General features: G+C 38.4%; 2 protein-coding genes across 3 annotated transcripts; one reads left to right on the top strand and one right to left on the bottom strand.

Moving 5' to 3' along the window:
• Positions 1 to 5,751: 5,751 nt before the first annotated feature.
• LOC135671767 (nuclear transcription factor Y subunit A-10-like) lies at positions 5,752 to 11,323 on the top strand. Its single transcript, XM_065179957.1, has 6 exons — positions 5,752 to 5,891; positions 6,440 to 6,863; positions 8,870 to 8,985; positions 9,114 to 9,185; positions 10,264 to 10,404; positions 10,629 to 11,323. The coding sequence occupies exons 2-6, from the start codon at positions 6,578 to 6,580 to the stop codon at positions 10,983 to 10,985; spliced, it is 972 nt and encodes a 323-aa protein (XP_065036029.1). The 5' UTR covers positions 5,752 to 5,891; positions 6,440 to 6,577; the 3' UTR covers positions 10,986 to 11,323.
• A 145-nt stretch (positions 11,324 to 11,468) lies between these two features.
• LOC135671766 (probable cyclic nucleotide-gated ion channel 5) lies at positions 11,469 to 15,642 on the bottom strand. 2 transcript variants are annotated; one of them, XM_065179955.1, is made up of 8 exons: positions 15,501 to 15,642; positions 15,153 to 15,229; positions 14,491 to 15,067; positions 14,132 to 14,344; positions 13,405 to 13,709; positions 12,549 to 12,660; positions 12,233 to 12,469; positions 11,469 to 12,167 (listed from the first exon to the last, which is right to left on the bottom strand). In XM_065179955.1, exons 2-8 carry the CDS (start codon positions 15,209 to 15,211, stop codon positions 11,493 to 11,495), a joined length of 2,178 nt encoding a protein of 725 aa, XP_065036027.1. In that variant the 5' UTR covers positions 15,212 to 15,229; positions 15,501 to 15,642; the 3' UTR covers positions 11,469 to 11,492. The 2 variants fall into 2 exon arrangements, with proteins under 2 accessions (XP_065036027.1, XP_065036028.1); XM_065179956.1 differs by having other exon boundaries at positions 15,158 to 15,229.
• Positions 15,643 to 16,063: the final 421 nt, after the last annotated feature.

Genomic DNA, 16,063 nt, shown 5'->3' with positions numbered 1-16,063 from the left:
CTCAAGAGCCAGCCATTATCCGTAGATACAGTTGTTAATTAGGCTTCCAACATGAAGCAAGAGTTTTGTATGTATTATTTGTAAGAAAAACCATTACAAATCAACATAAATTTGGACTCCTTATGAATCGATGTCATATATAAGGATTTATAATATGGCGAGCCCAACTGTGATGAGGCTACCAGCAACACTTCCCTCCCTCCCCTCTTCGAACTTTACTCTGACCACATAGTTTTAGTTGGACCAAATGAGTTAAAAACACAAAAAAGACTCACCAGAAGCAATCTAAGAAGTTTAAATGTTCTTTTATTTTTTTGAACCAAAAATATTGCTTTATATCATGTAGCAAATATCATGCTAGTGTTGTTTTTATGCATGCTTTATATGACAAGGACATGCAATACAACACTTTAATTGGGAGTAGAAAGCACAAAGAAGATATTAAAAACAAAAAGAAAGACAAGATTAAGATAAGTTCAAAGTTGAGAGTGGCAACCACATGTGAAGCATTACTTATGTTAAATTAATAATACCTCCCTCCATGTAATGTAATGTAATGTAATCTTTCTCTTTTGTTTTGATCAGAATGTAATTGTTGGTTGCGTCTTCAACGACTGAGGAAAGAATCCGCTTCTCCTAATTAACAATCTATCTAATTGCACTCCTTGGGATGTGATTCATCATCACCCTCCTGCTTATCTGATTGCTTTTTGTTCTTGGATGTGGACTGCCAACCAAAGCACACGCTTCACGTTTGGTGTAGTTAATTAGCAAATGGTGGGCTGAGTATATTTCTCTTAAACGCATGATTTACTAACATCTCCATTTCTCATCACCAAACACCTATTTCATGATTAAATCCTGACTTCCTTTGTTGGATCTATCGATGATACACCACAACTCTTCGATTCGTGTTTATTAAAATTGGATCAAACATGATCAGTAAATTGAGTAGATTAAATAAAATTAAATATATAAATAAATCTTACGATGGAAATAAAATAAGAGAACAATAATGGAAGTAAGAGAAGGAGATGGTGAGAGAATGAAAATGATTAAAGATATAATTTTTTTTTTCAAACTCAAATGGTCTAATGAGTGAATCAAAATGATTAAAGATATAATTTTTTTTTTACTATTTGATCTATTTATTTGGTTCGAATATATTTTCCATTACTTCTCAACTAATGGGATTAAACATACTTATCGATGCCCTCACTAGGAGAGTAGTGGTCTCATGGGCTCTCCTAACGTCAATTAAACATTTCTCCTAAACACTTTTGCTTATGTCAACAATAATGAATGATGATCATCATTAGTGCAAGCATGATGACTTACGAGGAATTATTCGTTTTGGGTGAGATTGTATAGCTTTATCCTTTCAAGATAAATATCGAATGATAAAATCATACGAGCTCATCCAAAACGAATAATTTCTCATGATTTCTAATGCTTATGTCGATGATATAAAAATGACGCCTAATCAATTGAAACTAGAAAAAGAGTTCACGAGATTTTAACTTCTTTATTGAGAAAAAATTGGTATCTTAGAAAGTGTCAATCATCCTTTATCCTCAAAGGAGGTTTTTATTCACCCCGAATGAGTCAAAACGTGCGAGCTCTTCCAAAATAGATAATATCACATGAACCCATGCTTGCGATGATGATGATGATGATAAATGATGACTTATCAATTTATCTCTCCTAAGTCCGACCATTCTTGATCGAAACCATAGCAAAACTTATCTTTGGAATCTTGAATTGATTTAAACATTGAAGAAAAATATTTATAAAAAAATATTATCGACGAGGAGTCCTCAAAATCGAACTGGCTTAACAGTAAAAAAACAAAAAACAAAAACAAAAAGAAGATTCTCACTACCCTTTCTAACACAGGCCACTATAGTACTTGCAAGCAAGAATCGGCACTTAGCCATTCTATAGGTTGTCTTTCCAAGTCAGTCATAACCTCAATCTCTGACACCAACAATGTCAATCTCCCTTCTCACAACTGAAGGAACAGCTGATTGAAATGATTGGTCTCTTCTCTTTCTGACAAAAGTGTTCATCCCCATCTTCTTCTGAGTTGGCAATGTCCTTCCTCCTGTAGGCAAATTGGTCACTGAGTTCATTGGCATTTGCTTCATCAAAATCATTAAGGTACACTTCCATATTCCAAAACATTTTGATGAATGAGTAGCTCCCCATTTCAATGGCTTAAATGATCCATTTTAAGTGATGAGAAATGTCACTTTTTTTTTGTGCCATCTTTGTGCAATGAGCTTAAATCAATAACACTGTACTTATTATGTATATATATATCCCGATATGAATGTACAAAAAAGTATATGATTATATATTTGTCTCGTAACAAAATTTTTGGGAATCAAATAAAAGCAAACCATTTAGGTTTCAGATTTGAGGTATATATCTTTACACTGATTGATTTATCGTAGACACTTGCTCTGGCCTAACTACACACATGATCTTGATGGAACTTTGTGTGTCCTTTTGCATAACTCAAGAAGACATGAACATAGATATAAGAAATTTAGAGTGAGAATTCTGAATATCGTTACGAAAAAAAATAGTTTTATATTAATTTTGAGTCAGAGGAATGAAGGATCTAACCCACTGAATCTTAAAAATTAAAAATAAAAAAGTCATAATTATCATACTTAGACCAATTAATTAGCGAATCCAATCAATCGGATTCTACTCATCTTCACTCAATCACAATCCTACTAACTCTTCAAATTCTACCAAATAATTGATTTAGTGATATTTGTTATTATAGGTATAGGCCAAAGATGAGGATACAAATATGATATTTATATGATCATTCCCATAATTACCCAATCTAACCTTTAAAACATGCATAGGGTGTAAAATAAGTACATAAATATATTTCCACACACTTGATGACAATAAAGTTGGGATATAACAAATAAAGTCACAACTATCCTTTTTTTTTTAAGACACGTTGTTGAGTATATTTTTCATGTTAAATCTCAATAGATAGAAAATATTGATTATATAGATATATATATATATATAATCCTTTTCATTTTGAATGTTTGCATAGGTTAAGAAAAACTATCGTATTTAAAATGAACATATCAACATGTCAATATGTCACGAGATATATCTTCTATTTAAAGGTTAAAGTCTATTTTAACTTTTATAGTTTTGATTATGGACCTCTTTAAGTCATTGTGATTTATTCGTGTCTAAAATAATCTTTATATTTTCAAAAGCATAGCATATAAATCTCTTTGGTCAAGTCTAAGTTAACAAACATCAGAATCTGCTTACGTGGTATGTTGATTCACAATAAATTACTGATATAACGATAAGTGTCATTTAGGATTAAGGTTAATTTTAGCCTTTGTGATTTTGGTCATCGACCTTTTAAGTTTCTATAGTTTACTAATGTCTAAAATAACTCATATATTTTAAAAAATATAGCATATAAGCCCCTTTTATCAAGTCCGAGTTAACAAACGTTATAGTCAGCTTACATAGCATGCTGACTCATAATAAATCAGTAATATAATGACACATGTAATTTAAGTTTTTTTAAAATTAAGACCTCCACCAATGGCATCGTACACACGTAGCCTCTTCGAGTCCTACCTTAGGTGGATGTGCATCGACCGGTTTAACGTTGGGCATACAGTGATCTCCTGGTCTCTCTTCCTCCTCTTGGGTACCTTTATTCTCATCACCTCCTACTTCGTCCTCTTCTGCACCCCACCTATCACGTATATGATAGGGTGGTCCAACTCTCCCTCACCTTTGCCTCCAGCCTCTCCTACCTTCACCTCTCCGTTTTCGTCTGTCACTATAACCTCTGCCACTCCCTCTTTCTTGATAAGCTAATCGGGGAGAACAAGTGGGTGTAGGAGGGCTACATAGACCAGCTTGTTGGGAAACTTAAATAGAACATTATATGCGCAACAAAATAATAGAAAAAATAAAATCTCATATTTTCCAAAGAAAAAGGTTCTATCCATCATGCGAAGATTGGTGCGCAAAACAAAACATATAACTAAAACCACGTGTATCAAGTGAGATTTGTTACATATGGAGATCGTATATCTATATAACATCACATATCTATAAGAGTGGATGAAAGAGGTCAACTGCCCTAATCTCCAGTGGTGATCCACATGATAGATGCTACGAAGATATTCCTCAAATCGCTACACGATCTTTCTCTTCACATGCACCGCGTGATGAAGAAGGGGCCAGCCTTTCTTGCTATCTACATACTCCAAACTAGGGCCGTTGGCTGAGGAGAAGAGGGAGGGAGGAGAATAGGAGGTAGTAGTAAAAAAGGGTCTAGCCTATGCTCCTTTGATTCTCTCCTATTTATAGAGGTTTCTATCAACTTAACTTTAATAGATCTTGCCATATTGGGTATTGAATCTCTATTCAATTACTCAAGTCTCCTTGATTAGTAGATCTCTATCCAATAATCTCTATTTAGTCTTATTAGGTCACACCCAAAGATCCATTAATTCATCAGCTTACTAGATATCCAATAAGATAAAGGCTCCAATGGATATCTCATATCTGAACCTTTACTCATCACAGCACCTACCATATATGTGTGACATTCTGTGCCCAATATCGAGCTGGTCGTGAGTCGTACATGTTAAAACTTCTTCTGACTCAGTAAATTATTATTTTTATAATAATTCACTCGACTCATCGATTATGAACATACTATGTCACTACGTTATATTCCTTAGATGATACAAGAGGATCCAATCCATTGGACCTATTTATCCTCAATTATCATATATTTATAGTTTCTTATCCATCCAATATCCAAGAAACCATATACGAGGTATGATGTTATCAGACCCATACAGAATCTACTCGAGTCTCGCTCTATTGTGAATCAATATGTCATGCCATGTCATACAAGTAAACTCTAACATTTATTAAATCAGACTTGATGGAAGGGATTTATATGCTATGTTTTTAAAAAATATAAGGATGGTTAAAAATATAAAGATTGTTTTAGAGACAAATAAATCGATTTAAAAAATTAATGAATAAAATCTTTGGGTTAAAATGGATCTTAACCTTTTATATAATAAGAATTACGATGTTTTAATATTTAATTAGCCTATCTTTTACTATTCTCGTGTGATTGGCCAACTAATTATCCACACTTAGATCATCTTTCCTACGTACATGCACCAAATATATAATCATCAAAATACGTTAACAAATAGTAGATATAAGAGATTTTGAGTTTAAAAACTCCAACCGTATCGTATTCTTTCTTGAGCATCCGAGTCAAGCATTATTCCGAATCCAATTCGAACATCTATTCCAAATCGTATGTCATCTTTGATCGCATGACTTCACATAAACAAAATACTCCTTCGTAGCTATATATATATATATATAAAACATATTAATATCATCACATAAAATATAACGTAAACTTCCACCCATCCGAGATAGGGAGTCATCGCAGTTTGATTCGGCTCAATCCTCAATCGATTTCATAAATGATTCGAATTAGCCCACCGCTTAATTAACTAATCAACTGCATCCCACTGTAACTTAATCCAACTTCGCTTTTCTTAAAGTCATGCACTAAAAGGTGATTATGGGAAAACAATGGACACAAAATTAATGAGTGAGTGAGTGAGTGGTGAATAATCCATCATTAATTAAAATAATATATCTATCAATGCCTTGAGAGGACATGAGGCTCACTCCACCATATTGCCTCTCTCGCTCTCTCGCTCTCTCGCTCTCTCCTCTCTCCTCTCTCCTCTCGTATTCTTCGGTTCTGCCCAATTGGTGTCTCTGGTGCCTTTTTCGCTGATGGGTCGGGTGACCTCGATGGCTGCCTCCTCTGAAACGTGAGTGGCGACTCTCCAATCTTCGCTATTGGTTGAAACAGTGTGCCTTCTGTCTCTGTAGAGGATTCTTGCGACTGGTTTTTGCTGCGTCCGCGTTTTCTTGATCTTGGGTGGATGTTTAGATGTTTGTGAGGTGTTTTGGGCATGGAACCGGCGAAAGATCCTCCTTTGATTCCTTTGGCTTCCGTGTTTTTGATCTCGGGATGGGTTTTCGTCGTAAACTTCAAATCTTGAAAGCTCCGGAGTGGAGTTGGATCTCTCGGTTATTAAGTCGAAACACGTTTACCGGAAAGTTTCGCAGCAGAAAGGGTAAAAGATGTAAAGATGGCTCCTTGAAACTGATCTCTCTTTGTTTCCGTTACCTCTGCGTCTTCCCTGCTTCTTTTTGCTCCTTTTCTCCGCCCTGTTTCTTTCTCGGTATCGGTGTTTGGCTACTTCGTATCGTTTTTGTGGGTTTAGGTTTGTGGCATCGATTTGTTCATGTTTTTAGTTTTGCTTCTTTTCGTTCGTAATAGATAGAATTCACTACGTCGAGCTACCAACTGCAGGTAATGGAGTGAAAGCCCGGATGTGACGAGTGAGGAGCTGTTAGCTTTCTGATATAGCCGGAGTTGGACTTACCTGTTAAAGAAGAAAAAGGTTTGGGGCACAGATTCCTGATAATTTATGGTTTTGGAGTGATCAGAATGCAATCGTCGACGATCTTCAAGAATCATGGAGTTGGTCAGCTACTGGTTTCGCAGACGCCTCAGGCTCCATTGGTGCCTTATTGGGTTGGAACTCAACCTCTCCATGGGGAACCTCTCGGCCAGCTAAAGTCTGTTACAGGGGACCATATCAATGTGGAGGAGCAGCTACCTGTAGTGTCCCGACGAGTAAATCGTTTTGTAGTTGCAGGGCTTGGACCAGGGCTGGGGTTCGAAATCCCAGAGAAAGGGGGTAATAGTACTGCTAATTGCTCAAATTTCCCAGGTAATGTTTTGCCGTGCCATTTCCAGAAGTTGGCATTGTTTCAAGCCAAATTATTAATCTGTGGTCCTGGAATAAGGTTGGTTGTTCATGATTTCCTATAATCTCCTAAAACTAAATATTTTCTTCTTCCAAGCCTGTTCGGTACTACTGTTCTTGGTACTACTGTTCTAGCATTATTAATCGGCCCTGGAAAAATCTCCCATGCTTTGGTTTTCCTTCTTCAAGCAATGTTCGAGTGGAGACCTAAAGTATGTAAGTGGTTAGTGACATATTAGGTGACTCTGGTCATGATTCATGTGTAAAATTAGGAACAAAGAACATAGGAAAAGTTGGAAAGAGGGCAGCTTCAGCTGAATGTCTAACTTAAAAGCTTCTGTAAGATGACACATGAATGGACTTCCTTATTGGCATTATGACATCATCATGTTGATGCATTGACATTTTATCTCTTTGATGCAGGGCAAAGTAAGATATCGACTTTAGAGGAAAACAGGATCATTAGAACATGTAGTAATGAAATGGTTTACCGGAGTTTTGTTTTGAATTAATTTTTCTACCAACCCAGAACAACAAGAATTGGTGTTCTAAGAGCTGAAGATGAGCTTCTGCGCTGAACTTCAGAGAGATGTTGGAACTGTAGCAATGTTCTAGTAGCATATTAGTTGTCAGTATCACAACAATAAGGTGTAGGTTTAATTTACGCTTTTTTGGGCCCTATCTAGCAACAATGAAACAAATTTGAAGAGAGAACAAACAAAGGAGAAAAATTTGAAGGGACAGAACTTGGTTCTGGTGCCTGGGAATCACACCTGGAAGTAGCTTTACCATAGTGATGATATCACACCACAACAATTACCTAAAAGTCCATTAGGTAATCTTTGTCAGAATGGAAAAGAACCGGCTCCTCAATAAATTTTAAATAGGTTAGTTTTATTAACTTGCCAAAAGAGTAATATTGACCATAAAACACTTGTATCAGAGACATATATTTTAATAGTTGATTTATAATGACATAATCAATCAACTAAAAGATGCTAAGAATACAACAGAACAGCAATAATACAATTCAAGTAGAACATTTGTTTTGGCTTTTGAATGCTGCTAGGAATAAGCACAGATAGCATTCAAGAAATGTGAAAAATAAAAATGTATCGTCCAAATTCTATTCTCGGACCAATAGAAATACATTTAATTTTTCTTTTATTCTCGCTGGTCAGAGACCTCTCATTATTGAAGCATGAAGAGCGAAGAAGTCTATTGGAGAAGATGAAAATAGATAGTTTCAAGTGGGAGAAGATGATTACTTGATAATGTTTTGGAATTTAGTGTCGCCTGATGTTGCTGGATACTGATGTTAGGGGTTTGCTAGGTTCTGAAAATATACAGTATGCTCTAATAAGCCCATAAGTTTGATACTCGGCTATCAGGAATTAATTGCTTCTCTGGTTAAAAGAAACAAGTTTACAGGGAAAATTCATTATTGTTAGTCTTCCTGCTGTGATCATTGCCCTTAGTGAAAGTTCTTAATAGCTTGTTTTCCTTGATAGTGCATTCATTTCAAAATCTCGTTGGTGCTACTAAGAGAAAATAACTGATAATTTGGAGTACTTCATTATTAGGGAATTAATGTTTAGCTATAGTATATGTGGTGTTGCTTAAGTAGTAACTAATGGATGCTACTATAGTGCTATACATGTGATGAATGAACTCAATTTTAACAGTCAATTTTTAAACCAAAAAATAGGCATCCATATAAGTTGTCATTAGAAAATGTAAATTACAAATGTGAAGCAGCATAACTTTGGATAGTTATTGCCCCCTTATAGAAGCTTAAAGTACCATATACCAATCTCGTTATGTTCAACTCTAATTGCTAGAGCTGTGAAGGAACTTATGGTGTAGCCTTCGTACTATTTAGAAGTTTCTTTTGAGCTTCATAGTGTATGATATTTCTCTCTATTGATGGTTGTGTAACATGAATTTGACCACATGTTTTTGCACTATAGACCACAAGGACTTGGGAAAAGAGCAGAAGACTCAGCAATATTTTGCTCCCTTCTCTCTACAGTCATCATTACCTGAGAATCCAGGGCATTTCAAACAGGGACTTGGCCATTCTGTGGTAGGTTTTTCATTTTATTCTGTAGTTTTATGGGAAAAAAAATAGTTGCTTTGAGTTTGACTTATTAACTTTACAGTGACACATAGGTTTTTTTTTTTCGTTGTAATTTTTTTTTAATATTGGAGTAGGTCTGTCCAAGTCATTCTTATGTTGACCAGTTCTACGGCTTGTATGCAACATATGGAGCAGCTCAAGCAACGGTTGGTTTCTCTTTTTCTTTTATGTTCTGAATGACAGTAATGATTTTGATTGTGTTCCTTCCTATTTTTCTTTTCTTTGAGTCAGAGCAACAATTTTAACTGTATGAAATATGTCAATCAATCGCAGTGGTTCTACTGAAGCATTTCACAAGCTGAATCAACATCATTAATAACACTTTTTGATCTAGTAGATCTGTTATGGAACTCCTAAAATTAAATAATAATTCCGGAAGATAATAGTTAATTCTTCTTCAATTGCTCATAGAAAATAAGTTCCTCTTTTGCATACATTGAGCTCGAACACTTTGCCTATGTGTTTAGTTGCTGTTAAAGGGAGCCACAGGATCACACATTCCTGGGTTATGCCATTGATGAGCTACAGTAAAATATTTGAGCCCAAGAACCTAAAATTCTTATTGAGATGGGATCGTGGTTTAATCTTTTTACATGGATGACTCGAGAACCTGTTACAATGATGAGCCTTGTTGTGGTCTTGCCTAGTCAACTAGCAGCGGAAACAAGATTCGAGCCTGTGACCCTGCAATATTCTGTCAAAGTCATCCTTACCAACCAAGCTAGTTAGCACCTTAAAAACTGATATTGGAAATTCTAAGACATGGTGGCTGATGTAGAAATGTAATAGAGGTCTATGTTTCTTGGAATCAACTTATTTTCCAAGAAAATAAGGAAAATATGTTACCTTATTTAGAATTTGGTAACATATATTACTCAAGCCACTAACTTGGGGGCATTTATGATTTACAGTTTAAAGCTTTACATTTTCATATGTTTAAAATGTTTTATTAGAATGTAAAAAAAAAAAAGGAACCATGTTTACCTTTGTGAAACTAGAAGCAAAACATTAAATTAGACAAAAAAAAAAAGGACTTGGACTCCATCTGTTCTTTTCCAGAAGGCTTATCACCAACCGCTTTGCAGTAAATTTTTATCTGTACACAGTTCAAAAAATGGAAAGTTCAAGGAACAGAAACTTGTTACCTGGTGAATATACCGAGTTCATAATTTCACCCCTGCACATCAATATGTTTGTGAATTGTTCCTGGTTTCCTTTTTCCAGCATGGGCGTGTGCTTTTACCAATGGATGTGACAACTGATGGACCAATCTATGTGAATGCAAAACAGTTCTACGCAATTCTTCGTCGCCGCAAAGCTCGTGCCAAGGCTGAGAAACAGAACAAATTGATCAGAGTTAGGAAGGTATGCATTTACCATGCAACAGCTAATTGCTGATACTTTCCTCTGTGTTCTATAAGAGCAGTAACTAATATACTCTTTAAGCTATCTATTTTAGCAGACACCAGTCTTTGAAGTGCTCCGCTACTGTTTTAACCTTTGTAACAGCTAATAAGCTCATCACATAGGAGGCATTTTCCTTACTGTTATCAGATTTGAGTGCGCTTATTCGGTTTGCTTTTCTGCAGCCATATTTGCATGAATCACGCCACCTTCATGCGATGCGCCGAGTGAGGGGCCGTGGTGGTCGATTCTTGAACACAGAGAAGGTGAAAGACGCAATGCCTCCTCCTCCTGCCATGTCTCCGAGTTCTGAAATCCTGCAGCATGACAACGTAAACCTGAAATCAGCCAGTGGCAGATCAGAGGTGACGAGCTTGTATGAACAGGAAAACATTGATCACTTCAGCATCATTGAGCGCCTGCATGCATCTGTTCTTCATCCTCTGTCAAATATGGTGAATGGAGGAGGACAAGGAAGTGGCGTCATCCATAACAACTGGGGTGCAGCAGCTGATGGCTGCTGTGATCTCCTCAAGGTCTGATGAGATGGATACTGGGAGGGTGGTCGAACGTTGAGAGCGGTGGCGGCGCAACCTTTCGATTCCCCCTCCGAAACTTCATACAACCAGATGGAAGAGCTGGCCGCCTGTCAGATATGGCACAGGGTTTGATCTTACCATCATCTGGTTGTTCTCCGAAGGCAAATCATTCTTGGCTTATCTGCATTTGTGACTTCCGAATCAGCTGATAGCTATATAAGTCGAGCCGTCTTAGATAGCGGTACTGATGATGGAAGTCCTCTAATGCACTGTAAAAATAGGACAGGGTTTGTGCGTCTTTGCGCAATATAAAGAATCAGAACCGTGTGTCGATCAAATAATTATGTGTAGTGGCTGTGACATTGTAAGGTACTGTTCTATATGTGAATGATTTCTTATTCTGGAGTTTTGTGATCTCCCACATAAGACTACTGAATCCATCGCTTCGTGATTGAGATCATGAATGCAGTCTCTTTGTACGTTGGTTCCTGTCGCAGGTTGCACCGTCGCTCACCCATCGTCCACGGCGAAGTCAGGCTCAGGAGGCTTCTGCAGCGCCACCAGCTCTCTCACGCTCTTGCTTCGCTGCCGGTGAAGCCCGCGAAGCGCGTTGGCCGCGAAGCGCGAGGCGTATATGGTCGCCCCGAGACTGGAGGACCAGCCGCCGTTGTCGTCCAGGTCCGCCATCTCCTCCCTGCGCCTCAGCTCCGCCGCCTTACGCTTGGAGTAGCGCCGCCACGCGGCCTGGATGAAGCAGGCCGCCCACGTACGCCACTGCTGCGAGTAGAACCGAAACGTGTGCTGGACCTGCCGGCTGTGGAGCCGCCGGAACTGGCTGGCCACGAACTTTAGCTCGTCGGCGAACAGCGCGAAGGCTTCCACCTCCGTCAGAGCCTTCACGGTCCGAGTGGAAGAGGGAAGATTGGCGCCGGACTTGGGATCCAGGGCCCAAGTCAGCAGTTCCTCGCCGCAGAAGTCTCCCTCCTTGAGTATGCTCCTGTTGAAGAAGCCACTTCTCCCGCCATCGGTGGTGATGCTCTCCAGGCGGCCTCGTATGATGAAGAGCATCTCGTCGACAGGATCGCCTTCTCTTACGATGTAGGTGTTCTCGGTGTACAGACTGGGCTTGAGTCTTTCGCATATGGCGTCGAGCAATCGCTCGTCCATGTTCGCGAACAGAGGCACCTGTCGCCGAAGAACGATAAGCACGACTTCACCCGCAAGACTAATGCGGAATGAGACGAACGTACCCTTCTGACCAAGCCGAGACAAAGGTGGCGCTTGATGTCTCGCCGGAGGTCCTTGGGGAGGGTCTGCACCAAGCTTTCCTCGTCCACCCCCCGCGTCTCCAGCCACTTGTACTGGTCGTACCGGCGGACGCGCTCCCGGAGATCTTGCGGCAGCAGGCGGTGGTGCATCCACTGCTCGGAGTCCCGCCTCTTCACTCTCATCTCCTCCAGCCGTATCGTCAGAGACTGAAGATAAGTCTGAAGCAACGACATGGAAAGACTCGAGCTCATGTTCATATAATGCAGCATACAGATTAAGAAATGGTATTTAGGTTACCTGCATGTTGCCGATGAGGAGGGCCATGAGAATGAGTCCAAATATAGCGAGGGCTATGGAGAAGATGACTTCTCCGGGGTAAGTACTTGTCACCAGACCTTGGCCAAGGGTACTGTTGCATCCAGAACAACAGCAAATGATCGATTAAGGTGGAATATCACAGGATTTAGGTGATAAATTCCATAGCCAAGAAGTCATAATTGTAATTTTGTATCCACACATATCACAGCATCAACTTATAAGGGATTATGAATCTATCATATATCGAAAAGTTCCATGGATTGTTATGCACCTAATCTAAGAAGATTCATGCAGAGTGATCCTAATCAACTGACTCTCCATTTCTCATGCAATTTTTTAAAGAGTATCTTTCTAATACAAGAGAATGTTAAATTATTTTTGTTTTCAAGATGTTTATTATAAATATTTAATTTATAATGGATGATCAATTTAGGAAGAAAAATTTACATGACAGCGATAAAAGAATCAAAATAGAGGATATCAACCTATAAGTATGAGAGGATGACGGATCAAGCAATTGTTGCTATGACAATGGCAGTTGGAAAACAAAGAGCCAAAAGGTAATTGAGTTCTCCAAAGTCAGGAATGTCAATAAGATCTGAGTTATGTATTGTCAATACACTAAGTTAGAAATAAGATTTTTGCAGTACTCATTAAAATAGTAGCTCATCGCTTGACGATTCATCTAACACGAAACAAATAAACACAATATCTCAAATAAACAGTATGGAGTATGAAAGAGCAATCTCTCAAGCAATTTGAGGAACAGGCGAGATTAACAGTTATAGATAACATTCTCAGTTCATCAATTAGCTGAAGAGAAAAGAAGCATTACCTGAGGTTCTGCAGACCCCACCACAAACAATAGCAAAGTTTGGAGAAGAACTTGTTTGATGCAATGATTCCAGAAGTCAAGGCCTGTGTATAAATTCCAAAGTTGAATTCTGTATTGTCATCAGCTACTGAACAGTACTGCTCAAGAACTCCCGCACTGACATTTTGCCAGATATCATAGCCATCTAGATGTGCATTACCACAATATAAATACTTCACATTGCATCCGTCAAAATTCTTGCAAGCTAATTGCCAGCAATCATCATCGCGATCGACCGATAATAAGTACCAGAAAGCACCTACTATCTGCAAAACAAGCAACATCGATATTTCGATACTTCAATACAACAACAACAATAACAGAATATCCCGACTATTCGAGGTCATTGAGCTAGAAATATCCTTAGTTTAGCCAAAAGCATTTGCATCTTTATATATAGTTTCTAGATTGAAAACATTGATACTTCAATGTGCACATAAATTTTCTTCACTTTATGCTTCGTTATCCATGAAGAGAGATGGAGGTCTAGGTAGGAATTGAGAAACTACACCCATCTGTAGAACATTAACCCTAATCTAGATAACCAAATTCAGATGTCATCCTAAAGAAATTCCATCTGCAAAGATGGTAGAGAAATTTATGGCAGAAAATATTGTCTTTAGTTCCAAAAAGCAGCAAAAAAAAAAAGGAGCAATTAAAAGTTCAGCAGAGATGAAGTGGTACTTACATGACTAGCAAGCATATACCATAGCAAATAATAGGCTGCACCAGCCCAAGCAGTTTCGGCAAAGATGCCAGCAGTCCTTCTCAACTCTGCTGTCAAAGGAAAAGTTCTAACCAATCTTGGTATATACTGAAGCATGACAATGAAAAGCAATGAATTCTTGGTATCCAGCACATCAGAATCTGTCGATCTGTGAAGGAAACTCCAAACTACAAACTGAAGAAAATGTCGATTGATCAGTGGTGTGAATTCTAAATCAATATTAAGCTCTTTCTATCAGATTATGTTTATGTTCTGCTTCTGTAAATTGAAGGTTCAAATACAGAGTGGCGTATGCTCTCAGAAATCGAAGAGAAGCTGACCTGAGGGAGAGGTAACACCGCAAGGAAATCGATGATGAAGTATCGTCTCAGATACCGAATTGCTATCTGCGTAGGGTCAATCACAAGCTCGCCTCTACCAAAAACCCGGGACGACGGAGCGATGTACGCAGTGCGGAACTGAAGAGCCATTCGAATGAGGTAGAAGGCGTCGATCAGCGTCCGCAATGTGGTCGACGTGGCCGCTAACTTGCGGTCGATGCCAACGCAATTGGAATCTTGGTCGATGACAGGGAGATAGAAGAACAAGGGATCCACAGCTATGGAAAGAATGCATGATGCTACGAACAGCCTGTTCATTCGAAGAAGGAGCACATCCTGAGGATCAAAGATCTTCTTCTCGGTCGCCTTGAGTTCTTCGGAGAAAACTGCCCTAGAAACGCCGGACCGAAGGGATCGGCCGAGCGAAATAAGCCCTTCCGACCCCTTCTTCATCCCTTTCCTGAAAGATTTCGAGGGGTTATTGGAATTCCGGGCGGCCCCCTGGACGTGAAACCCACATTTGTTCATTCTTCCTGCATCAGAAGCAAAGGATAATCTCGGACTTGACTCCTCCAGCCTACACCAGAGATTGCATGCGTGCTCAAGAACTCATCTCATTTTTTGGGGGATTCGATCGACAAGGGGAAGTGAAGTACTTAAACCTTACAAATTTCTCCTTCTGGCCCTCCATGTACTGTGCTTTGTAACTGCAATCGAACATCTTGCGCTGATAAATCACCTGAAAAATGTGAACAAAGCATCAAAATCACATCTTTCTTTCCTCCACCCACCCCCACCCCCAAATTCTACGAGAACAAAGGAAGACAATCGCAGTTCTTTTCGTTTTGCCCCCAATTCTTGCCTACGAACAAGCCAAATTGGATGAGAACAAAGAAACACACAAGCACTTGAGGTTCCCATTCTCTTGTTTTCGCGCCTGCGCCATCGATCTTGGATCAACCATAGAACAAGGGGATGAAAGTGAAGGGGGAATGTAGCGTGGGAGTTACCCTTTCCCTCGATTCTGCAGGAAGCGGATTTGTCTCTGCTTTGTTCCTCCTCCTTGCGGTGTTGATTTCGGATTCGTATGGAGGAAAAATAAGGCGAGAAAGCGAGCCTCTGCACGTCCCGCTCGTTTCACCATCCAACCGTCGTTCCGCCCGCCATTTCCTCCATCATGGGAATAACAATAACAATAACAATAATAATAACAATAACAATAATAATAATAATAATAATAATAATAATAATAATAATACAATAACAACAATAATAATAACTAAATTTTCAATATAAATGTCATTAATTATATATATAGTAATTTTCTTAGAAAATATATTCTTTTCCAAATAATATCTTTAATTTGAAACATACTCAAAATACCTTTCATGTCAAAATTTTCTGTTAGTATTTTCACCTGTTTTGAACTGTTACAATGTGTTATTTATAGTATTTTAATTGAGGTATTGAAAATACTATAAAACTGTTGAAAAACACTATAAGTGATATCATTTGGTCTCTTTAGTTGTCATTATTCATAAACCATTATGCTATCATATTTTTAGGTTTATAA

Source organism: Musa acuminata, chromosome BXJ1-4, assembly GCF_036884655.1.
Source record: "Musa acuminata AAA Group cultivar baxijiao chromosome BXJ1-4, Cavendish_Baxijiao_AAA, whole genome shotgun sequence".
NCBI lineage: Eukaryota > Viridiplantae > Streptophyta > Magnoliopsida > Zingiberales > Musaceae > Musa > Musa acuminata.
Note: the sequence above shows the minus strand (reverse complement) of the source record. Positions and strands in the feature narration are given on the sequence as shown.

Coding starts and splice junctions, on each gene's coding strand:
- LOC135671767 (XM_065179957.1), top strand. CDS start 6,578: ATGCAATCGTCGACGATCTTCAAGAATCATGGAGTTGGTCAGCTACTG. Junction 8,986..9,113: donor AGGGACTTGGCCATTCTGTG/GTAGGTTTTTCA, acceptor ATATTGGAGTAG/GTCTGTCCAAGTCATTCTTA. Junction 10,405..10,628: donor AATTGATCAGAGTTAGGAAG/GTATGCATTTAC, acceptor GCTTTTCTGCAG/CCATATTTGCATGAATCACG.
- LOC135671766 (XM_065179955.1), bottom strand. CDS start 15,211: ATGTTCGATTGCAGTTACAAAGCACAGTACATGGAGGGCCAGAAGGAG. Junction 15,068..15,152: donor CAGAAGGAGAAATTTGTAAG/GTTTAAGTACTT, acceptor TCTCTGGTGTAG/GCTGGAGGAGTCAAGTCCGA. Junction 12,661..13,404: donor TGGGGTCTGCAGAACCTCAG/GTAATGCTTCTT, acceptor TGGATGCAACAG/TACCCTTGGCCAAGGTCTGG.